This window comes from Echeneis naucrates, chromosome 15, assembly GCF_900963305.1.
Source record: "Echeneis naucrates chromosome 15, fEcheNa1.1, whole genome shotgun sequence".
Classification (NCBI taxonomy): Eukaryota; Metazoa; Chordata; class Actinopteri; order Carangiformes; family Echeneidae; genus Echeneis; species Echeneis naucrates.
In genome coordinates this window covers 19,333,101-19,346,769 of record NC_042525.1, presented here as the reverse complement: position 1 = coordinate 19,346,769, position 13,669 = coordinate 19,333,101, and the positions used below count along the sequence as shown (strand labels likewise).

The window sequence follows — 13,669 nt, the reverse complement described above, 5'->3', positions numbered from 1 at the left end:
AAACCCCATCAACATCACTTCTCCAAACTATCAACCTTATTAATTCCTTCTCCAATATCTCAGATTACACTATCAACTGGTCTAAATCTGTAATTTTACCACTGAACACTAGCAGTTGGGATGTGACAACCGACAATGTCCCTCTCTCATTCAGTACTGGCAATATCAAATATTTGGGAATTAACATCTCGCCTAAGTTATCAGAGTTAACCTTAACTGCAACCCACTTTTAAAAACAATAGAAGGAAACCTAAAACGTTTGATGAATTTGCCAACAAATCTTATTGGCAGAATTGCCATGGTAAAAATGACCATACTTCTTTTTTCAATGATCCCCATCAAGCCTCCACCTTCCTGGTTTAAATCTCTAGACTCAATGATCTCACAATATTACTGGAAAAACAAAAAGCCTACAATTAAATAATCCACACTACAAAAATAAATAAATAAGTTAAATGGCGGTCTAGAAGCCCCGAACTTCCTTCATTACTTTCTGGCAAATAAACTTCAATATATTTATAAATGGATAAAACCAAATCAATCTGATTTTTCTTGGATAGAGGTAGAACAATTATTTTGTAAAAATATTAATATCTCAGATTTGCCATTTATAAGCCATTCTATTACTCGTCATCCCTGCTTCAAAAACCCAATAATAGCCACAACTCTGATAGCTTGGTGGGACTGTTATCAAATAGCCAACGCCATAGTTTCACCGAATAAACACACTCCCATTTGGAATAATCCGGACTTCATGATAAACAGGAAACCATTAAATTTGCCATCATGGATCACTTAGGGCGTCCTTAACCTTAAAGATATTTATGAAAACAACACTCTAGCTCCTTTCTCCCACCTTGTACAGCAGTATGGCATTGGAGGAAATAAATTTTTAGTACACCTTCAGATCAAATCATCTGTTCGGGCAAAAATAAGTAGCAAAACACCCAACCTGATTGATTTCAGAATTAATTCAATTCTCTGGTCATCGTAAAATTTAATCTAAAATTTATAAGTTAATTGCTATGAATAGCTTAACAGTATCTGTCCCATCAACTAAATGGGAACAGGATCTACAGTTTACATCCAATGCTGAATTCTGGTCTCAAATATGTAAAAATATATTCATATCTGCTTCTAATGCAAATTTACAATTTATACAATACAAAGTAATTCACAGAGTTCACTTTACTGGAGAAAAAAATGTTTAAAATGGGTTTCAAAGACAATAAAAACCGGTTCACAGTGCACACCTACTTACACACTATATGGGACTGCACACCAGTCAAAACCTTCTGGCACAGCATCATAGACTTTCTCTCCCAACTTCTAGATTGTCGCATCCCGCTATCACCCTCACTCTGTCTTCTGGGAGATCTTTCTACAATAACACTGGATAACGACTCCAACTGAATCCTTTCTATTTCCCTAATCATTGCCAAAAAAACAATTCTCATCAACTGGAAAACCAAAATGTCCATCAATATTACCTTTTGGGAAAACTTATTAATTGATTTTATATCAATGGAAAAACTATCTGCCTCAATTATTTTGTTGTTGTTTGTTTTTATGTTTCTGATGAAAAATCCAATAAAACAAATAAAAAAAAAATAAAACTGAGAAACAGAGTGCAGGGAAACCTCCGCTCTTCAATGTTTAAACAAACAAACAAACAAACAAAAAAAAAACTGTTCTCGTCTAAAGTCTTGATGAGTTTGCAGCCCAAACTGTACCAGCTGAAGCCCAGGATGGTGGAGTCTGCAGGATTGGAGAAATGGCCTCAAACAGGCCAGGCCAACCTGAACAGTAAACTTTTAAATAAAAAAATGTACATAGCACCAAGTGAATAAAGAGCGGCATTGTCTAAACCAATACTCCATAGTTCCGACCCATACATCATATTTTCACTGCTGGGTTAATCTACAGTTACTCTGCTTATGTGATGATTATTATTGCTGCTCTAGCAACTAATTTAGTTTCTTCCAATCCTGTTTCTGGATTTTATAATCTAACTCTACTGCAGTGGAAGACATGGGAGCTGTTTGGGCAAGTCTAAATATTTGCTTATTTTTGTGGTCATATCATCATTACATAATTAATGAAATAGATTGTTGATTATCAGTACCCTTTTTACATATTATTCCCGCCTAATGCTTCATATGGACTAAGCAAAAAGTATGATCAGCTGTAGCGCAATGTGTTTCTAAGTCTCAGCGTTATGAGTGAAGAATTGCATCCTGCAAACATCTGTTAAAATGTTAAAAGGAAACAAACTACAATTTCTGTTCAGGACTAATTATGCCACAGTAAAATCAGACAGGAGCCACCTCTACATCGGAGCACCCTCGAACGTGAACGTCTTAGGGAGGACAGCCAGAGCAAATGTTTTTGTCTCTGTCTAATGGTCACATTTTTGAGTCAGTAAGCAAGTACTGTGGGATTTACTGTATCTACAGAATCCCTGCATAAAGACAACACAACAAAAACAACAGCTGATCAGAACCAGCTGGAATCTACACAAAGCAGAGATAACACTGAGGAACAACGCACAGCTAATATGGTGATGATGCAACCTAACCCTTACAGTGTTGCCTGTGATTACTGGGACTGAGACTGAGTTCAGAACCTGGAGCCAATACCACACCAGAGATGTTGGCTCGAGAGCAGTGAGAGTTTATTAACACCATAAAGTCATAGATGTGTCTAAATGCTGCTAATACTGAGTAACAGAGAGAGCAAGAGAATCTGTGCATATTTCTGCCAGACCCTATCCCTAACCCCAGACCCCCCTGCATAGACACCAGTTCCAGTGGTCACATTTTCAATCTCAAGTATCTGTTGTGTGATGTACCTGCTTTTGCTGAGAAAAAGTCACCTTGAATCCCTATCAACCTTACTGTTCACTTGAGGCACTGTTAATTTATTATATAAATTAAAGTACTGCCCAGCAGTAAAAATATCCTGTGACCCAGATATTATTGCTGATGGGCCAAAAATGGCCCATCAGCTTCCATTTATTGACTATACTGTATTTACTGTACTAAAAGCTCACCAACAGATTATGATGGCGTATCAAGCTCATAAAACAAGCTTGACAGTAATGAAGGTGTGAGGCTGATTCTGCAGCTATTCCCGTCCAACAATCTATGTGAAGAAACCGCACTGACACATTAGAGCTGGTTTTTATTTTCATCTCATGTTCAAAATTTTTTATATATTTCGAAAAATTTTGTTCTGATCATATTTTTTCTTTATTCTTATTTCTCTTTTGCCTGAACTGGGTGGATGTGAAAAACTACGTGTGTTGAAACGCATTCATCTCTGTGACGGGAGCTTCAGGTTCTAAAGCGTGTTCAGACATGGAACATTCCCACAGGCTCTTAAGAGTGATTCAACATGTGTTTCTAAGTGTTCTACATATTTACCCGCTGGAAGGAAAGTGGAGTATCTCCTGAAGACATAGCAGGTGATAGACGTCGAGGTGAAAATAATAAACCCACATATAGTACAGAGAGCGGCAGATCTACTTGCATTGCCATGGTGAATATAATACAGTCATGGCTTAGTTAGGCCAATGTCGGGAACAGACTCATAATGGTGCTACTCCTGACTGTTCTTTACCTGCTATATCTGAGTGACTTTAGGGGAAGCCCATGTGGAGCTGAAAATTCATGTATTGTATGCTCAAAACTGATTGCTCCTTGTAGGGAAATGCGTACTACTAGCTGGCTATCAGATGGCAGCAAACCCCCACCCCAGCTTTTGTTCTTTCCCTCTGATAGAGTGGTTTTGGTTAAACTGATCAGTGTCAAGGTTCTATAAGACAACTTTACTCTTTCTTTAAGTGGCCTTTGTGACTTTACATTAAAAGTAAATAGACCTGTTAAGTAGGATTTGTCCATGAAACCATTTAAGCAGGCCCAGAGGTGTCTGATAGTTCTATTTCTACTGATCTCTGGAAATGTGCCAGCTAACCCAGGTCCAGACACACATTTTGACACTCCTACTGATTTTAAATCAAGGACAGGTCTTGGTTTTATTCACTTGAATTTACAGAGTATGATTGCTAAAATGGATATGCTTCGAATTTGGCCACTCTCAACTGAAGCGGCTGTTATTGTTATTTCTGAAACTTGGCTGAGCAAGTTTGTTCCTGACAAGAATGCTAGCATTGGTAGCTAAATATATATAGGACTGACTGACCCAGAAGAGGTGGCGGTGTTGCAATTTATACCAGTAAGCAAACTTCATGTTAATGTGCTTCACTCTGTGTCCCTCAGTAAACAATTTGAATTTTTGGCTCTCGAGGTCTCCGAAAGCCTTCATATCACTCTCATTGGTTGTTATAGGACACCTTCAGCTGTCACTGGTAATCTACCTTCCTTAATGCATCTTATATCTGAATATAATTCTACTGAAACAGTAATTATTGGTGATTTAAATTGGAACTGGCTTCAACCTGTATCTGATGACCTTAAAGCTTACTGTGACTGACTAAATCTCTTCCAAATTGTTGACAGTCACACCAGACCTAATGTTAAGTGTCCAAAAAAACCATGTCTTATTGATCAGATTTTAACTAATGCTGTTGCTACAGTAAGAAATACTACAATTCCTAAAACTAAGCCGTGCATTATCATAAAGCATTACATGACACATTTGCATCTTAAAAGAAACTGTCTTGTGGTTTGAACATGATTTATCAGATAGAACAGGTCAAAGGTGTCACCTTCAGTCTTCCTAATATTAAAAATGGTGTGCCACAGGGCTTGGTCTTTACTTTTTATTATCTATATTGATTGTGTTTGTTAAAATGCTGCTGAGGTAAATTGTCATTTTATGCAGATGACACTGTGATTTATTGTTATGCACCCACCCTAAACCAGGCACTCTGTCAACTACAATTTGCTTTTAATAATGTGCAATGTACAATGTATACGCTGACAAAACAAAACTTCCAAGCCAGTGAATCTCCCATCCATTACTACTTTCAGGGTTCTGAAACTGAATCAGTATCACAATTTAAGTATCTTGGATACATAATTGATGCTTCACTCGCCATTAAGCCTCATCAGCAACTTGTTAAAAAGTTTAAACAAAAATTGAGTTTTTATTTTAGAAATAAGGCCTATCTTTCCTTTGAAGCTAAAAAGAGGCTTGTTGCTACCCTTGACTATGGTGATGTTATATATATATATGAATGCATCTGCTCAACATCGGATACTGTCTACCTTGGAGCACTGATATTTATTACAAATTTTAGATCTCGTATTCACCTTTGCTCTTGGGTTGGATAGTCTGCTCTGTCCACCCATAGACTCAATGACTGACATGTCCTTGTTTATAAGGCCATTACTGGTACTGCTATATTTTTTGATCTGTTTTTTAACTGTCTTGTTTAATTGTTCTTATGAAACTTTGTTGATACTGCTGCCTATCTTGGCTAGGACTCTCTTGTAAAAGAGATTATTAATCTCAACAAGACTTCTCCTGGTTAAATAAACGTTTTTTGATGGTCACTGTGTCATATTACAAAGACATGGTGCCATACATTCTTGCTGTGTCCTGGACAGAAGAGTGGCCATGCTATGAGCATGACTCTGACCACCCCCACGACCAGTCATTGCGTTTTGTCGTCAAAAGAGCATGTTCGAGGGCATACATCATCAGGGAGGTGGGACAAGCAGTTGTCCGTTATGGTACCAGAGGCAAAATGTGTGATGGTGGCTGTCTTCTGTCTCCAAAAGGGCAAAGAAAAGAAAAAAGGAAGGGATGTGGACCCATTCCTGGATGGCACTAAGAGGGCATTATAGGCTGTCTCTCCTCTTCATGGTGACCCTGGTCAAAGAATGACAGAAACTCATAACTATTTAATATCTTTGATATTTATATTTTAGGAACTTTTCTCCAGCCCCCTGTTACATACCATATAAAACCCACAACTTTCTGATCAGTTCAAGTTGTGGGTTTTATGTGAGTGAATGGAGCAATATTGGTTTTCTGGTCGGCAGGATTAGCAGCAACAATGACTGAGATAAAAATAATGACTTACTGTTCTCATCAACAAATAATCCAGACACACAGACACACACACACACACACACACACACACACAAAGAGTTTAAATTGAAAGCTTCTCTGATGATTACCCAGCAGTTCTTTTGTGTCATTAAGCAAATGATAATTGCTGTGATTGCTACATGACCCTGGCCCTGAAATGAAATCAGCCCTTACCTTCACTGGAAGATCCTATTAGGTCAATTACAACATACACCTTCCCTTCCGGCTCCAGATCAATCTGCAGACAGAAGACAAGGGAGGAGGGATTAGAGACAGTAAAGATGAGGAGAAATGAGGAGAATTGCAGGAGAAGAAGAGGCAAGTTAAGAGAATACAAATATGAGTAAGAATCAGCTGTAATTGATTATAACTGGCCTGATTAAGCTTCTGTTTTAAAGCCCGTCTTTGCCTGATCTAGCTGCGTGATAGTAGCTTTCAAACCAAAGTAGCTATTTTTAATAGGAAGGATGATGGAATCATGGATGATCATGATATCCTGGTGAGTATAAATCAAGTAAAGAAAAAATGTAATTCATTGGATAAATGAAGGTGGAACAAGAAAAGCTAATGTTAAGTTGGGATGTTTTTGTTTTTTGTTTTTGACAATTTCTTCAGGAAACACGTTTCAGCAGAAGCACACAATGCTAACACTTCTTCCTCTGCCATCTTTAGAAAAGCCACACTGCAAAGGCATTCACTGAGATGCTGCAACAAGAACCAACAAGCATGAAGGAGCTGATTCCATCATTCCATTGCTTTTTCTTTTGTATTTTACATTCTAAACTTTACTCAAAGGGAAAGTGTTTTGACTTCACTTGAAATTTTAGATAGGATTTGAAATTGAGCATGCATATTATTATTTACTTATTTATTAACTTTTCACACACATATATATATATATATAGTGCAATAAATTATAGCTGAAATAAGGTTATTTAGATAAAATTTTATTATTAAGTTCTGAATAAGAGAACATTTAAAATGTGTAATTAAAATGTGTAATTCAGTGACTCTTAAAATTAAATTGTTATGGTTTCCTCTGATTTCCTGATTACAAAAATACAATTTTGTATAGCTGTCCACGCATAAGTGGCCTGCGGAAAACTGTGATCACATCCTGTTTGGCCCAAATTGCACAGTATCTTGCAACACAGCAGTAATGTTGTAACACACACAAAGTTAGAGGGAAAAAAACCCAAAGTGGTGTGTAACCTACAGCAAACTAGATGTTAACACATATCCTGTCACACATCCACACATCATAGATGTATGTAGGCCTCACAGACACATACACACACACAGGAACACATGCACAGTTTAATTGTCTAGGTCTGGGAAAAGCTCTGTGGAGTGAAGACAATTGCTCAGCAACACACCAATAACATAATAATAATAATTATTATTATTTTCTCTTTCATTGACTTGACATCATGTAACTTATTATTATTAGTCTTGCCATAAGAAATATCATTGTCTCTGTAAGCTCTGGGCAGCGAGGAAAACTCCTCTGCAAACTACTGTGTGTACATGTACGTGTGTCCATGTGTGCATCTGTGTGTGTATGTGTGAGCAGGACGGTGTGCATTTCTGAGCTTATCTCAGAAAAGGAGGTGGGCATGAGCCTGGGGCTCGCTAAGTTACTACCAGCTTGTACCACCCACAGTGTGCATAATCAACTTTGCACACACACACGCACACACATGGAGAGACACCAAGGGAAGACTTGGTGCAGTGAAGATGAATGAGCGTGGGTTCACAAAAGTATACAGTGTGAAATGATGATTCTTTGTGTTAAAGAGGTTTTTGTTTTTGTGGTGTTTTTTTTTTTTTTTTCATATTCCGTATTTGGATGGTCCCAGAAGATGTATATTTTGTTATGTTTTGTTTTTTTGTTGGGTTGGGTTCATGGATCTTCATCATCAGTACGATTAGTGTATTGAAGGCATTTTGAGGTTGAGGAACAGGATAATTATTCTCATCTATCTGCATTTTGTAGAGGCAAGAGAAGGAAGGAAGTTGGACATATGAGAGTGGCAGAACATCATTGAGACTTGTGTAAAAAGTATTGTACAGCTCATTGTGGTTTATTTAATGAAAAAAAGGAGTTTGTCTATGTTTATTCTATGTTCAGTTCTTTCGTCGGTTAGTTCTAGTTAAATTTCTTCTTACAAGTAGGTGGCTGGGATGACGTTTCGTTTTTTATCTTCTAGAGTAATCAGTAACATTTTAAAGCAACATCTTTTGACTGAGTAGTCTCATAAAATATTACATTACAAATTATTTATTTATTTATTTATTTATTTATTTGGACTTAATACTTTTCAAATATCTGAGCCTTTCCAGTAAAAGTAAATAGCTCTTTAATTTCTGTATGGTTACTTTTCCCTATAGCATATGTTTCTTGAATCTCTTTCATTATTACTCTTCCGATTATAACCAGCAATCCATGTTCATGCTTTAAAGTTTGATTGCACAAATTGCTTGGATAGCAGATAACAAAAAACACATGACATGGTCCATAAAAGTCGACCACTGAGTCATCTCAGTGATGGTCTGAATACAAGAAAAGAACTGTTTGATGAATTAAAACCATTTTTCAACATCATTTAGAACTTAATTTTATCTATTACAATAAAATTTTATGAGTTGCCAGCCCACTTCAAATAACGGGAAAAGCCCTGGCCCACAGGCTGGGAACCTCCAGTCTATAAAATATTAACTATAACTATAACATTGTGTTTAAATGTTTGATTTGTATTTACTATGACACGAAATACACATGATAGGGAATTAATTTGCTGAACACAGAAAGTGGATTATTCAATTTATCATCAGTTTAACCTGGATAAAAAAAATGACAAACTGGCTAGCAAAAATGCTAGAAATAGATTTCTCCAGACGTTTATTTGTTTTGACTGTAAACAAATTCTGGCTATGTTTTTTTGAGGCAAATGTACTGCATGCATAACCTGCCCTAGGGTCTTATATGTAGCCATCTAGGGCATTTTCTAGGACTATTTCTTGATTAAGTGGTTTAAAAGCAATAAAAAAAAAAAAAAAAACATACAAAAAAGCAAAATAATACATTTTCTCCTTCCTGCTTGAGCGCTGCAGATTTGAACCAAACACTCACTCCGACTTTGTATCATCAAAAGAGTAATGAGACAGTCCATACATACAGGGAAACACAAACACCACCTCCCTTCCTCTAAGGTCAGAGCCCTGTATTCATCAGCTGCTTGCTGAGTGTGCTCAGATCCACAGGTGCATATGCCACTAAAAATAGAGCCACTGGAGGAAGGAAAAGGCCCCTCATTGTGTGTGTGTGTGTTTGTGTGTGTCCAACCACTATTGTCAGCATGTGTTCATCCCCACACACACTTGACCAATGCATGGCAATAGTTTTGTACCTCCTCCCGCACACAAAGGCCAGAGGTTGCAGGAGGCCACGCAAGAGCGATACAGTCTTTATCATTAGAGGGAGAGGGAAGTCAAATGTTGTGAATCAAGATGTGCAGTGCGTTTCAATTGCTTTTTATTGGAGTTTTTTGTCTTTCTTTTTTTTTCAGTTCAGTTCACCTCATGTTTGTCCGGTTGTGTGATGTGTCATTACATCATTGCACATCACCAGATGTTTTCTGGAGTATCTGCACAAGTTGACCACTGGACAAAGGATGGGCATCATTAAGATTTTACTTTTTCCAATTCATTTTGCAAATCCAGTACTAAAATAGTTCTTTCTCACCACTTACTATTATTTAGTAAGAACACCTGGGGACTTAGCTCGGTGGTAGAGTGAGTGACCTTTGTGTGCAGAGGCCACTGGTTTCAAACCCCAGACCTCAAGGCAAACCACTTGTAAGCTTGTGCCTGTCCCAAGCCCAGATAAATGGGGATGGTTGCAGTAGGTGGGGCATCCGGCGTGCAAACTGTGGCAAGTTACAGAGCCGACTCACTGTGGTGACCCCAAATAGTGAAAAGCCGAATTAGTATTCTGGAAGAAAAAAATAAATGAAGATGATGAAAACAAGGAAATGTTTACACATAAACTCTGTGATCTGAGCGATCTGAAACCAAAAGTGAATTTCTAAAGATGAGGCTTTGTCCATGACAGATTAAATTTAAGACCACACGCAGAAATATTAGCTGGCTGATGGTTACTGTTAGTCGTTAATGAGCCATGTTGGTTATAATTAAGTTAACCGTGTGTGTGGGCTCTAGGCTGCTGGTATACAAAGCACACCAGACACAAAGAAGGATGAACCTGGAGCTGCCTCACTGTTTCCCCCTTCACATGCAAAAGAACAAACCACACAAATGTTTAGTTGTCTAAACAAATGTCACTAAGATCAGGATCTGTGTGTTTGTTTGTATTTGAGCATGTTTGTTTTGCGTGGGCGTGTGTGTGTATGTGTTTGCGTGTAAGTGGTTGTGTGTGTATGTGTTTGCGTGTAAGTGGTTGTGTGTGTCTGCTGCATGTGGCTGCAGAGAGACACAGAGATCTGCCACCCCCCTCCTCAGACACAGAAGTCAGAGAAAGAAATGTGCCAGCTGGCTTGAGGAGAGAAGCACCACATCACAGCACAATGTCTTCATGAGACAATGAGTAGGTGAGAAAAAATGTGTATTGAACTTGTGCAGCAACAACAAATAGGAAATGCATGGCTAACATTGTGGTTAACAAAAAGTGATAAGTGCAGATCTGTGAATGGATGAAACTATGCTGTGAGGTGTGGGATGTTATTCGTCAAGGAGAATACACACAGACGCATGACATGAACGCACACAGACGCATGACATGAAGTCCATTTGCCAAATGAAATGTGTTCACCCACTGCAGCTATCAAGCAAGCTTTTTCTCTCTTGCTCAAATGGCCCATTTGCATTTAAGGTCTTTCTTTGTTTCTGAGGTGGCCTCTGCCATCTTTTATGCAGTGGTCTGCTGGAGCAGTGGACGTTCAGAAAGGGACTATGAATGTAGCCCTTCAGATCGAGGGTTTTCAGATGCTGACTTCATGAGGAATTTCCCAGAATGCTTTATGTCAACATTTGCATACTGAATGAAACAACAATGGCGACCCTCAGAGAACGAGAGGACGTGGAGAAATCAGAGAAGAAAAACCACAAAAAATTTACAAGAGACAGCAGACGTCAATGGTGTATTCTTCTCCGTGTACCTCTTGGTTTATTTATCAACCAAAGCATGATTAATGCTAAAAAACCAACTGCAACCGTAGATTCCATGTTGCTTCCTTGCTTTCATGCCCAAACGTAAACTATGCAGTGACGTAGAAAGTGATATCCCAATTCCTAGGGAAGATTACAAAGCCCGACCCCTTGTGGCTTCCTTTCAAGCGTGAAGAGTTAGTGGGTTGGGGCTAGTGGTAGTGAGTAGGGTGAACATTGGGATTGGGCCTTTATCATTATCACTGCCATTTTATATTTTTCTAGTACTTTCACTCCTTGTTTCTATTCTTTTGATTTTTTCCTATACCTTTGGTTCCTGCTGTAAACAACAAATTTCACATACGCGGAAAAACAAAGTACTATTTTATCTTATTTCTATAAAAAGCTCATCTTCAAACGATAAAGACATCCAGGTAGCAATCAGACAGCTCTCAGCAACTTTACCCAGTGAGGGTTACAGAGCAGTACAGAGCAGATCAGATGGTGTCCATCCAAATTCCAAACTCAAGGCCTCAAGTCAGCAGCTCTTAAACCAATAGGTGACATCATGGAGTGTTGACATTTGGCCACACCCCATCCAGCTGCCATACTTTACCACATCTATGTCCAAACCCAGTGTAGAACCTGCTGCTGCATGCAGCGATGCTGCCAAAGGTAGCACTAACACTTAAATGATAGTCATCAGTGTAGGTGGAAAGTCGGCATATTGTGGAATATTTGTTAAATAGACATCTATGAATCAGCTCCAAAGAAAAACAACAAATCTGTGCATTTTCCACACATCATTTCCACACATTTTCACTGGATTTTCAGCATATTACAGGAAGTCTTATCTATACTGGATCACCATGTGCTTCTTATTCCAGACAGACAATAACATCAATAACAAAATATAAAAAACATAATAATATAATGACATAATAACAAAACTAAACAAATGCTACTTTGTTTACTTCCTGCTGATTCATCTGACAGTGTAGCTCAGATAATTCAAGCATCACATGGTCATCATGTATGTACATATTGTGCTGCATACTTAAATGTCAAATCAAATCAATAAATTATTTTTTTTTCTTCGAAGATTGTCAAAGTGTATGCTTTTTGGGAAAAACACACTCACTCACACGCTTGCAGTTATACACACAGGGAAATTAAATTGCAGGGTTTAACTCAATTAAGGATGTTTCCCTCCATCCTGCCCTAATGCATCTGAAGCATCTGAAATGCATTTGTGCGTTTGTCTCTTTGTTTTTGTTTGTGTGCAGGTAGATCAGTCATTCTGCTCAGAACTGTTGATTATTTATCGGAATGATACATCCATCTTTGGTGGATAAATCAAAAAAATGTCACTGAGCTTTTTAAGTTTTCATTTTCTTCACATTAAATCATCCCCACACAGAGCATGCAGTTGTGTAGTGAAAATGTGTTGCATCACCAAAACATTAGGTTTAGACTTACTTTGTGTAGGTCTAACTTTGGAGACTCAGTGCAAGAATGTGTGCATGTGCAAAAATAAAAATCCTTCAATAAGGGATGGCTCCTGTTCACACCTGCTGGCTTTGCCCACACACACTGAGTGGCCCACACGATACACACACAGACACAAACAAGTCAGATACCTGAACTGATTTGATATTGGCATGAGCGTAGTACTCACTCTCAGGCTAACCTCTCTCCTGTAAAACATTATCAAATCATTCACCTTCTACCGCTTATCTGTTTGCAGGTCCCATAGCCAATCCCAGCTGACATACACCCTGGACAGGTTGCCAGTCCATTGGGGGGCCAACACACAGAGACAGACAGAGACCAACAACCACTCACGTCCACACTCAGACCTTTGGACAATTTAGAGTCACCTGTTAACCCAAACATGATATCTTTGGATGGTGGGTGAAAACGCACGCAGGCACAGGGAGAACATGCAAACTCCACACAGAAAGGTCCCAGGACAGGGAATAGAACCCACAAACTTCTTGGTGTGAGGCAACAGTGCTAACAACTATGCCACCATGCTGCCCCATTATCAAATATTTAAAAAGAAAAAAAAAAAAGAAGGAATGAAAACAAATGTACTATAAATGTCATGAAAAATTTGACATTAATAGGATATTTGAATATTTAAATAGTACAATAACAATATAAACAGCAGCTTGCAGACAAAATAAATCCAAAAAACCCCTCCAAGAACTTAACTTGTGTGTGTGTCTTTGTGGAGTTAACCCCTTTGTTGAAAAATGGTTTCCAACATTTGCTGCTGCAGTTTGCTTTGTTTCTTCTGCAACTATTTAGAAGATTTATGGTATTGCAATTGTCAACACTTCAGCTTTCCCTTTAAATTGCTGCTTTGCATACTGTACACATTTCCTTTTTGCTAAATTGTTGCTAAAGTGCTGACATTTTGTCACACTACTTACACTAC

At 38.2% G+C, this 13,669-nt stretch overlaps 1 protein-coding gene across 4 annotated transcripts in view; it reads right to left on the bottom strand.

Moving 5' to 3' along the window:
• LOC115055762 (protein kinase C epsilon type-like) overlaps positions 1–13,669 on the bottom strand; it is a 74,013-nt gene that overhangs the window by 37,722 nt on the left and 22,622 nt on the right. For 3 of the 4 annotated variants that reach the window (XM_029521781.1, XM_029521778.1, XM_029521779.1), the window contains exon 2: positions 6,235–6,298. In XM_029521781.1, coding sequence (XP_029377641.1) covers positions 6,235–6,298 — 64 coding nt within the window. The remainder of the gene's footprint in view (positions 1–6,234; positions 6,299–13,669) is intronic. The other variant, XM_029521780.1, reaches the window with a different exon arrangement.